Here is a 12,465-nt window from a genome sequence, read left to right on the forward strand (position 1 = left end):
TCTCATATCATTACATACATATGGAGTAGATTTAAATGTGTCAGCAAATATTACTCAAATGGGACACACAAGCACAAATTGCAATATGAACCCGTCTCGTTCTCTGTCGAACACGCATTTCCCCTGAGTGTTCTGTCATTTCCATGGCTGCATGTGTCTGCAGTTTCCTTACTGTCAAAGAAAGGCCTGAGGTACTTGTTGTATCCTTTCATCAGCCTCTGAATGGTAGGAGGCAGGATCTCTCCCTCCTTCACTTCTGCGTTGAGCAACGAGCTCTCTAACAACCTGAGAACAAAGACAGAGAGAGAAAGACAGAGGTAGGGAAAAAACAGAAATAGGAATTATTGTTCCTTATTCCTCCCGTTGTGCATCTACTAGGCAGATTCCTCTTCACGAGCGCCTCACTATTCAGGGAATCTGCAGGGTGTCGATTGAGTTCCAGAGCGAATGTTGGAGGCCATGCTGAGTGGGAGAAAAGAGGGGAGATTAAAATGGCTACATGGATCTGAAAAACTTAAGAGAAGCGAAACAAAAGAATGTCTTTTAATTGTTTGATTACCTTGAATTGACCAGGTTTGGAATATTTTAAACCATCCATCTTATGTTTTTCCATTCACTTACTCCCTTTAAAATTACCATTTGCTTTCATGAGATTTGTTTTCCCGTTGTTTCTGAATGCTATCCTTAAAGGCACATTGAAGTGTGGGAAGATGATTATATTGCTGGCAATTGCGGTGGGGGAAAAGAACACTCATTGCGTCTTCCCCAGTGGTATGTGTGTTTGTGCATAAATCAGGCTCTAAATACAGAACGCCGACTCTGTAGAGAAAGCCCGGGGGCACGTGCCATGATGTAAGAGGGGCTGAGGCAAGACAGATCAGGCCATGTGCAGAGGCAGAAAACATTCATCTCCATATGCTGGCAGCATTTCAGAGCCCCCTCTGTCACTTGTACGCTGCTGTAGTCAAATGAGTGACAAGGAGAGCGAGAATATAGAAGCAAGATGGGATGCTTTTCTTATCACACAGCATCATCAAATACCCACACATTCAGTCATTCATGGTTAGGGAGAACATGCAAAGTGTTTTTAAGCATCAGTACGTTGCCGAAAATGATTTGTGGTACCTTAATTGCTGTAAACAAGTTAAACAATTTGGGTCAATGAGATTGGTTATTTCAATGTCATACACTTTGTTTAATAGACCATGTTGCTTCTTGTTATAAGGTGCGGGAAGACCAACATCCTCTGTCTGTTTTGGACAATGAAGCTTTTTTTTTTTAGTTTTTGTTGTGAAGTAATCCAGTAGCTTCTGTGCTATGTGTGACCCTGTGGTACACAGTTTCTTCTTGGTGATGACCTTGTTTGTATATGTTAATTATAGAAATGTCTCAAGACAAATGCAATGATTTATTGATGATAAAATGCTGCATGTAACCCTTTATAGTTTTGTTTCCAGCAGGGAGACACATAATTGCATGTTAAAGAACAAAACGACAGTCTATAAAAAGGTCTACAGCCATGCTGCCAGCTCTGGGACACTGTACTTAGACACAGTAGTACTTTGAGAAAAACGCTAGTGGCAACATGTTGACAAGGACTAACACACCAACGTTGAACAGGTGCAGTAATATTTACCATGTTCATCATCTTAGTTTAATGTTTAAGCATGCTAACATTTGTAGTACAGCCAAGCTTAATGGAAGGTCATTCATTTTGGAGGTCTTTCAAGAATCGATGTATTGGACCAAGTGATATTTTTGCCTCATGATGGCATGAGGGGAACACAAATGTCTGTACAACGTTGGCATACCCCATCAGGATGTGATACTAATGCAGCCTTTGCCATCTGTATGAGACACACCGGGCCTTCAACTAATGCCAATGTACAACCATAGAGGGAGAAACAGTGCACATGGTGGGTGACAGATGTGGTCAAACAAACAATGACTTTCACCCAGGAGACCACAGTATCTGTCCTGTCTGATGGCAAATGTTGACTTATTGTAACTTATTATGTATGTAGCATGTAGTATGTAGCATTATGTAACTCATATATGATGTAAAGTACCTTTGCTATTTGTAATTGTTTAAACCCAGAAAATAGACTCTGGTGGAAATTCAAAAAATGCACTGCAGGAATTTAATAATGCCACCAGCAGCAACATGCCCAAAGAACTGGATGGAATCTTCACAGTAGCTGGTGATTTTAATCAACTCATCCTTCAACTCCAAAGATGTAGCAAGATCAAGGGCAAATGTAATTTCTTTTTTTAAACTTTGTTTAAAAAATAATTAATCTAAATTAATCTACCTTCTACCTTCTTCTAACTAAGTTGTTATGTATCCTAAACCTTGCCATGACCATTTGACAACATTATTCAAGTGTAACAAGGTGTTTCACCCAGGAGACAGCTGTTGGTCACATACAAACACTGATGAATGCGGTTTGCTTTGGTATCAGATGCTGAGGGGGACTCAGCGTCTGTGTTTGACTAACTGGGAATAAAATGGGGTTTCCCACTAACTCTAAATAAAAATCAGGAAACCACTTATTAGGATTCATTCTCTGACCTTGATTATCTGTTCAACATTCCATAGAAATCCATTCAGTATTTGTCAAGATATTTCACACTAAACCAAAGAATGTCAACAGGGTGGTGCTGGAAGAAAAGTCAGGGGATCACCAAAGTTTTTAGCATAATATATGTTGGCATCATTGATGTGTGTACCAAAATTCACCCCGATCCATCTGATATTTCAAGAGATATTTTAGTCTGGACCAAAGTGGTGGACCGACCTTAGAGTTGAATGCTAGCATTGCTCACTTCATTTTATTTGTTTTTCACATCAAAGATGCAATTTCCTTCCTAAAATAACCACTTCATTTGTACATTCAAAATCTAACTGATTTAACTAATGATTAACTAAGACAGACAGGGGGGTTACAAAGATGTATAAATCAAATTAATAGCAACTGAAAAAATGTTATTTGAAAAGTATTTTTCTTTACTGAATTACTTTAGAGTGACTGTCCAAATCCACCTGATTCACTTGTCCCTTCTATTTCTTCCCTATGAGAGGACAGGTTGTTCTACTGGGGAATGAATACACCACATAGCCTGAGAGCCGAAGCTCTAAACCAGACAGCCTTCTGCAAAATCGAAAAGCACAGAAAAAGTCCTCCCCACGAAACTCAGAACTTGTTTTACCTGACTGTGTCAAATCAGCTTAGACAGTGGGGTGACTCGCTCCCAGCACACTGTTGCTATGCTGCATAAAATCTCACTCACATGGCTTGTAGCCTGTTGTTTCAGCAGGCAACTGACTTGGATGGGAAAGCCATGTTAGTGATGGTAGTGGCAGCACCCTGCCTCTGGCGTACTGCATTATCAATCTGGGTCACCCTCTATGACCCTCATTACATTCACAAATGGTTTAGCATCTGTGTAACTGTTGAAGTGTTTGTGTGTATTTCAAAATGTGTAACTACAGTGGCCTAAAATTTGAGCCAAACACGGACACATACAGCCATATATCATGGCATTGATTTCCTTGCACACACTGATAGCAACAGAGCTATTCATCTTTGATGTTCGTCATTGGTAACAGTCTGACAATCAAACACAGCCTCTTTGACCAGAATTTGTGCTAAGAGCTTCCTGCTCCTCTCACGCTATCCATCTCTGTAAATCCCCAGACTCTCTAACTGTTGGCTGTCTAAACCTTCACCTGCAGACGGGGATGAGACCTCAGCTCTCCAACCTGCCAAACAGTCGCTATCCACTGAGCCCTGACAATGAAAAAAAAGAGAAAAGGATAGAATCCTCTCAGAATCACGCAGGCTACTAATATTAGCAACTCCTCTTTGTTATTCATGCGCAAGGCAGCATGATCATGAAAACAAGAGGATATTTAGGCTGCGTGCCGCAGTGGAAAACCCACACAGTCACTGTGTGTACACACACACACACACACACACACACACACACACACAAACAGATACACACAAACAAACATCACTCATATTTATGTAATGTAGGGTCCCTCTCTCCCCAGATGAAAGCACAGTCTGCGGAGTGCACAATTTCCCAGAATGCACGCTGACAGACCTGACACACCTGCCCACCAGGCTGCCTATCAAGAATAACAAGATGACATGTTGAATGCCCTCAACTGAGCTGCAGTGGGCCTCTGCCATACTAAGTCACAGACTATTGCTTAGTTTCGTCACAATTTAAAAAACATACAGAAATTTAAACAAGCTGTTTTCATTCACTGTAAGTAGGTTTTCCTCCTAAAAGCAATGCGTCAAAATTCATACATATCCCACCTAATCATGAGCCAGTATTTTGCGTTTAAACCCACGCATGTAGGAAGGCTAAGGCAATGTGACTAATATGCTGACAGGGTTAAAGAACAGAGCATTCCCATAGGCACTAGGAGATCTGTGTTTGGAATCATGCGATTTTCCAAGTTCTCATCCCATGTCATCACATGTTGCCGTTTTGCAATGGACTTCCGCATCTACATATTACGCTCTCAGTATCCCTCTGTGTCTGTTCACATTCTGGGATGCTGCTACCGTGATGTCAACACATGCACATGGTGGGATGACACTGCATGTAATAAAATTTAGGCAACTAAAGCGCATGGTAAGGTGCAGAAAACACACCACATTCCGACTGGAAGCGAACACCAGACTCCCACATGAAAGTCCAGGGTTTGTTGGATAAATCCTCCGACCCTCCCACTCACCCCATAGGCACCCTTGTGCTCCTTATATTACATCGTTACCAGCAGCATTTCAACCTGAAGCTGTCCTGCCACACATCATGTGGATGCGACAGGTTCTGTCCGGCCATGTTCTTAGGTGACGCTGGCAGGTGCTGTCTGGCCATCCGCTGGTGTATAATAACACTGCGACCAGTTCTGTCCGGCAAGGTGGCTTTTGCCGTTGGGATCTTACGTCTAAAGCACTGACAAAGTGTGGTGGTATTTGATGACTTCAGAATGTGAGCGGGTTGGAAATTTACTCATTACAACATACACCATCACCATGTTCCTTGTCTTGAACCTAACCACAGCTAGTTAATTTGATGTCAGGAGCAGATGATATTTTGCAAGTCTTGGTAGGGCTTTTTGTGGCTGGTGTTAGACAGTGGCAGTGGATGTGATTGTAGGTCACTCATCAGGATGAGGACCATTTAACCAGGAGGCTCTGTTTCTATACAGCGATCTGACAGAGAAGAGGACTTTGGTGAGAGACAATGAGAAGGCTTGTGCTTTACGGTAAAAAAGGACTCGTGTGTTGGTGGGAATGTGGAGTGCTCCCAGTCTTGCTGTGGATAACTGCTATAACATCACACCATGCAGAGGCGGCTGCAGTTTGGCGCTGCCATGTTTAGGAAGAGTCCCCGACCATGCAGATGTCATGTTCAGGTCATGATGTGTGGACAGTAAAATTGTTCCACAGCCAGAAGCCATGGAACACTGGAACCATCCGAAGACATGGACAGTTACGAAGCAACAGCCAGCAATGTAGGAGGACGCAAAAAAAAAATAACTCAATAATAGTGCACAAGTGAAAGGAGCTGATGGGAACACAGTTTACTAGAATTGTACATTGTGTAATTTTGTGTGACAAGTAAATACGATCCTTATCAAAACAATCTGGTAAGAATTGCTTTACCTTGTCAATATGGGCATCATATGCAATAAAAAAAATTAACTATTAAAATTCTATGATAAATCATGATTAAAATATAGATAAAACATGTTAAAATGTGCTTTGTGACTACTTTGTTTCTACCGGTAGATGATTTTGTGGCACTACAAAGGCTAAGAAGCACTTTCACCTCACACTTCATCACATGAACGCACCAGCTGAGTTACCACCCACAAACTAAACACATGCAGGTTAAACTTGGATTGCCTGCAGCTATGAGTGTTTCCTGTCTATAAGGACTGACATCCTGTCCAGGGTACCTGACCTCTGACCTACTGCATGCTGAGGCGGGCTCCAGCCCCCTAACAACCTTGAACAGGACAAGCTATATTTAACAGTTGGATGGGTGCATGGTTTTTAACTTTACATTTGACATAAATCAATTACATGATTAAATCCCAGTGACTGACACGTGATCTCTGGTTAGTGCAGTGCATAATGGATACTTAAGTGACACTAAAGAGACGCAAAATAACTTGCATCCAGCATATTAAGACTTCAGCTCCTAGCTCAACAGGATGTCGACATTTGCATCACAGTTGTGTGATATCAGCTGATTTCTGAGGGCCTGATATGTCATGGCACTAGAAACAGCTACATTATCTGCACAGACTACATGACACTGTGGATGTAAACAACATCTTCTGATGTGCTAATTGGCCAGTCCCAATTGATTGCTTCTTAGCCTTCTGAACTTGGTGGGAAGGAAATGCCGGCAGGGGACAAAGATCAGCCTGTCTCTTTTTGTCACGATCAGAGTCTTTGACTATTCTCGGTAATGAGCCCTTTGGTTTGCTTATTGTGCTCCGCTTCTCTCTCGTCCGGGTCTTTCATTATGTCTCTCCTCATCTCTCATTCGTCTTCCCATCTCTCTCGCGCAGACTTAACAATCAATTTCTGAGTTCTTTAAGTGCGTCGTGATGAAAATAGCTATAATATTACCAGTGAAAAAAGAGCATGTAGAGACTGTGTAGTTTGAAAACACAAAAAACAAAATAAAATCAACGCAAGATATTAAGATTTTTCATAAAAGTGTTAAAGGCTGGATGAAGCAGAGATATGAGCATTTTTATTATTTTGTAACGTCTTTTTTGTACTGTCACAGTATGCTGTAATTGGATGTAATCTTAATATTTACCTTTTTACATTTTTTTTTATCATTACTGTTATTGTATGAATGCTATTGTATGTAACATTGATATCTCTTCTTCTTTACTAAAAGCCTAACTAGGGACAGGAGTTGGAGACTAGCAATATTCAATTGCTAGTCTCCAATAGTCAATGTTAAATGCATTGGCCCTATCAAATAAACTATATAGATAAATAAAAAATAAATACTCTTATTCGCATTTGTGAGTAAGTTAAGAGATAAATACCAATCTTTTATCAATGTGTGAAGTATGGAGCTGCAGCTACGTGATTAGCTTACTGTAGCTTAGCATAAAGAAAGGAAGCAGCAGGAAACTTCTAAATTCATTACACCTACTGATACATCCAATGCTGACCATATGTTATGTTGTAGCTTGTTTTATCTATCAGAGAAAGAGATAATGCCAGCATGTAACTCACCCTACAACCACAAATTTTCATTTTTTAATGCGTCTTTTAAAAAAAAAGGTATACACATTGGGAAACATGTTAGTGAGCTTTTGAACTTTAAGCAGAGTCAAGCTAGCTGTTTCCTCCTGCTTCGAGTCGTTATGCTAAGCTATGCTAATTCCCTCCTAGCACGGGCTCAAAAGTGGATTCATTTACACAAGATTGATATAGAGCTTCTCATTATAAATTTGGAAAGAAAGCAAATAAGCTTGTTTTTCAGAACTTTGAACTTGTTTATGTATCCTATATGCTTGAGTGGGCACTGAGAATCGTTACCTGAGTTAAAGCACAATCACTCCCAAATAAAAAAATGTCTAGTAAAGGTAAAAATGACCTTTTTAAAAAATCTACTCAAGTAAAAGTATGGAACCACATGGTCAATAACCTATTCACAGTACATGTAGGCTACAAGTTACTTTTTAGTGTGTGCAGGCCAGAAATTTTTACAAATCATTTTGTGCAAGTCAATTCTTGAGTCTTTGGGGCACAAATCCAAAGTTACTAAGTGTTAGATCTGTTGCACATCAGGTAAGAGATAGCCACTGTGCAACATAGTTCTTTACAGGGAATGTGCTTTGCTTTGTATGTATGTTGATTATCACTTCAAAACATTATTTGCTAACTGCCTAGCCTGATATCATTGCCTATATCTGTTGTTATCTTGATATAGGTAGCTAACCATGCTTTGATATAAAGGGTGCTGCATATGCAATAAAACGATTGTTCCAAATGCATCTTCAAACGTAATCTTAACAACAGTTAAAAACACAGGAGCACCACATTGTTCAAAAAGTAAAGAAAGCCTATATACAGAACTATGCATCAAGGCTCAAGCCCAACAGCACTATTTTATCCAATCAATTATCAGTTATCCTCTGCTTCTTATAATTGATTGCATAATTGATTGCCTAATGAATGAATGAATTCAGTCAGTCAGTCATTTTCTGTAACCGCTTGTCCCCGTAAGGGTCGCAGGGGGGCTGGAGCCAATCCCAGCTGTCATTGGGCGGAAGGTGGGGTACACCCTGGACAGTTCACCAGACCATCGCAGGGCCGACACATATAGACAGACAACCACACATGCTCACAGTCACACCTAAGGGCAATTTAGAGTCACCAATCCACCTGAGCTGCATGTCTTTGGACTGTGGGAGGAAGCCGGACCCCGGAGAGAACCCACGCAGACACGGGGAGAACATGCAAACTCCGCACAGAAGGGCCCCCACCGGCAAAATTCGAATTAACAGATTCATCATTGCTTTGTCAGATTTATCGGTTTTCAGTCAAATCACAAGTATTGCCAAAGTTAGATCATTTCTTTCGTTTAGTGATGCATGAGCTCTCATTCAAAATCAATCAACCGCCTCAAACTTACTTATTACAAGGACTCAGAAATATAAGCACATTTGCCCTATTCTCACCTCATTGCATTGGTTACTCGTGGTGTTCAGGAGGGATTTTTAAAATTTTATCAGAGTGGCCTTGCTCCTTCATACATCATTGACCATCTTGCTCCTTCCTCTCCTGCTCATCCTCTCAGATGTGCAGACCAGCTGTTGCTCTCAGTCCCCAGGGCAAAGCCTGAGACAGAGGGTAGCAGGGCATTTGCCGTAAGGGCTCCACAACGGTGAAATAACCTTTTGGGGCTCAGAGAAGCTACCTCAGTGTCCTCTCTTAAAAACTGTTTTAAAAACTCATTTTGATTAAATGGCTTTTATTTGGAGTTTTTCCTTTGTTTTATGCTTTTATTTATTTGTTTATCCTCACATTTGTATTCATTATTTTAACTTTCTTAGCTGCCTTTAACTTATTTCAATCTTGTACTTGCTCTGTGTCTTTCTGTTTTCTGTGAAGCACTTTGTAAACTTGTTTTTGAAATGCTAGATTAATTAAGTTTATTTTATTACTATTATATAACAACCCATGTGAATTGGAGAAAAGTAACAGACTAATCTCCAAAAGAAAAACATTCTCTGTGCAACAAGAGCACTGTTAATTTATCAATTCAGTTATCATCTGACTATGTTCTTTTGTATTCTGCATAGACCAAACACTTTTAATATGCCGTTAATGGAAAATGAAAGTATTCCTGTCGGCTTGTAAAGGGCAATGCAGGTTGCTTTTCAACGCAGCTACCAGTGTCATGGGGTGCTTTTACTGGATTTGAGTTACATTAGTACAACAATCAAACCCAAATTGAAAATGTATTTGCCTGGTTTTTCATTAATATCTGCATAATGGAATAGCTGTGAGGAAGTTAGTATTGGCAAATGTAGTAAAGTTAAAAGCAAATTACTGGCCCAGAAAAATACTGGAATGAAAAGTAAAAGAAGAGCTTTAAAAAACTAACATGAAAGCTGTGAAACTGTAAAAAAAAAAGAAAAAAAAAGGTTCACTCATTTGTGTTACATGTAACAAATCACTACCCACCCCTGCTTTAATGCAGATATTAAACATGTCACATGTAAGGGACTGACCCATTACACTACACGGTATTAGAGAGAGAACAAAAGAGATAGCATACTTAAGGCAGTGAATATTCAGGGCAATCATGCTACATACACGAGTTAGCTGGTCAATATCTAGCGCAACTGTGTTACTTAATGATTAAAACAAATGTATTTACAACCACAACACATTCTTAACGTTCACAAATGGCATGTCGATTTATTTGTTACATGCATTGTGTCTTTTCAGAATTTACTTCAGTTTTCACAGGAAATCTACAATTTAAAAATTGAAGAAAAAAAGCTCTTTGTTTTTAGATTATTTTCCTGAAGATTAGGCAACAAAAGTCCAGGGGTAAGAAAATAAAAAACATCATTATTTGGCTTAAAATAGGCACAGTTATGTATGTAACGTCATGTGACATACACTAGGCATAGGCGGTATTATAGAATACCAGGGTATTTCAAAATCTTGACAGTGTGATATTAAATATCGTCAAAAATACAGACCCTTATCTTTCTATCAGCTTCATACTGGAGAGGCTGTATTGATGATGTTTTTGCATGCAGTGCACATCACATGCCCTGGAGGTTACACCAGGGCCACACTGCATGTGTGAACAGCGTGTGTTCACATTGGCAGCGTTTGTTGCTGTGGCTCCTGCAGAGCAGTGATCTGTTATAACTAGGATATTTCCACATTAAAAGCACATACTCCGCTTATTTATGAAGCCATGTAAGTTACTGCATTTACAGCAACACGGTCCTGCAAATGTTTCAAAGTAAAATGCCTTAAGACAACAACTAAAAGGACAGAATGGACAGAAATGTTTGAGTATTGAGTGGACTTAAAATAGCAAGACAGCCTGCAGAGTGTAGTGAACTTGCGATTGGCGGTGCATGTGGCGCTGACTTAAAACAATAAAGCCATGGTATTTGATGAGTTGTGTTGGTGCCTATTTCATCAACAACTGCAGCCATGTTAAACCACTGTGAAAGGTACCTTTGTGCATTGGCGAGACGTTGAGATCACCGACAAAGCGGCCGTATTTGACGAGTTGGGAGTGAGAACAGGTTGGTATTTATTTGAATATGTGAACTACTTGAGGATGTAAACGTGAGTACAGAATATCTGGTCAACTGATGTGGTTCAGCCATAAGCCTCCAACACGACAGGATGGCCTCTCTGCCGATACACTCTACACTTCAATGGCCTATAGGCTATGCTTATGTGTCTGTTTGATGTAGGATGTGTGGGTGGAAGAATAGGTTCAGACAGAGTTATGCAGGGGTGACAGGGTGGCTTGGAATGAAGAACTTAAACCCTGTGGCGGAATTTGCCTTTTCAGATCTTGTTTCATGACATAGCCTCCCAAGATACCCCCCCATCCCCCCAATCTTACTCTTCTTTCAATCTCTCAAGGCATCAGTCCAGGCAGCACTTGCACATTTCACAACAGATTAATTCAGTTGAACATAACCCCTGCAGAGAGCTGAGTAACGCTCTCTGTGGACCCCCATCTTTCCATTCTTCCTCCCACTCGGCAGCATGTTCGGCTCCAACCCGCTTCTCACTCTTCTCTCATTGATTCATGTCATTCCTTGTTCCCCAAACTCCCTCCGCTGGCCTCTTCTCAGCTGTCGGCATGCAATGATACCCGAGCTTTACAAAGGAGCACAGTATGTGCATTCTATGTGTGCACAGGGAGCAATACGATTGAACATTTCCAATTCAGGAGCATGTTCAAATCAGCTGAGCGGAGTGGGATTAATGAAGCGGGAGTGCAACTCCATCACTTTTTTTGTTGCTCATTTGCACAAAGCAGCACATGCACAGGTCCCCTGATACATTTTCCAAAGATGAGTTTCCTGATTTGTTGCAGTCAGTCAGTTATATGGACTCTACTGCAGGTTAAATGATAAAATAGTTTAGTTTCCCTCATTATGCTATTAAATAATTAGTTACAATGAGCATTTAATTACACTCCATGTGCTAAATAGTAGAATTTGTGGGTTCCAATTATGTGGGTTATGTAATCCTGATTTAAATAAGGTCACAGACGCATGATGATTAGTTATTCAACGCACTGTATGAAATTAGGCAGGTCCTCAGTTGACCTTCAAGGTCAGACAGAGAATCAGGTTTATTCATATTCAAGTGACAACTAATGACATTTGTGACTTCATTCGGAGCCCCAGATAAAATGGTGATCCATAGAAATTAGTTCATTTTCTCTCTATGAGGGGCTGAAATGACACTGCTCCACTGCATGAAAGGTACCCTCGTGACTTCCTCGGTACAGTAAGTCAGAGCAGGCATCCATTGTGTACTGACAGGCTGCTGCAGAGAACAGGTAAAACATACGGCATTAGCTCAATCCTCAAGGTGTGCTCGAAACATTCGCTCCACACTGGATGCTTCGCCTGTCAACTTGCATTAAATGTCTTCTTTTCTTCTTTTGCAGAGAATATTCATTTTTTGCCGCTGTGAAATGGGATTTGGGGAAAGTCGCTGCTGCTCTCATATACAGAGATTATTCTCTCGCTCATCAGGGACTTTCGAGGCTCCCTCAGACCCCTCAGCCACTCCAGGCTCGGAGATGCAGAGGCAGGCAACCAGGCAACCAAAAAAAAAGTACCCCTGAGTTCATGTCGCAGGCTTTTATGGATAAAAGCAGCTGTTTCTCCCTTTC

The 12,465-nt window shown here is 40.6% G+C and overlaps 1 protein-coding gene across 3 annotated transcripts in view; it reads right to left on the reverse strand.

Moving 5' to 3' along the window:
- gabrzb (gamma-aminobutyric acid type A receptor subunit zeta, b) overlaps positions 1 to 12,465 on the reverse strand; it is a 67,852-nt gene that overhangs the window by 22,603 nt on the left and 32,784 nt on the right. For all 3 annotated transcript variants that reach the window (XM_088086508.1, XM_088086507.1, XM_042501944.2), the window contains exon 3: positions 173 to 285. In XM_088086508.1, the coding sequence (XP_087942634.1) occupies positions 173 to 285 (113 nt within the window). The remainder of the gene's footprint in view (positions 1 to 172; positions 286 to 12,465) is intronic.

Source organism: Plectropomus leopardus, chromosome 13, assembly GCF_026936395.1.
Source record: "Plectropomus leopardus strain MGB_pleo_1.0 chromosome 13, ASM2693639v1, whole genome shotgun sequence".
Taxonomy (NCBI): domain Eukaryota; kingdom Metazoa; phylum Chordata; class Actinopteri; order Perciformes; family Serranidae; genus Plectropomus; species Plectropomus leopardus.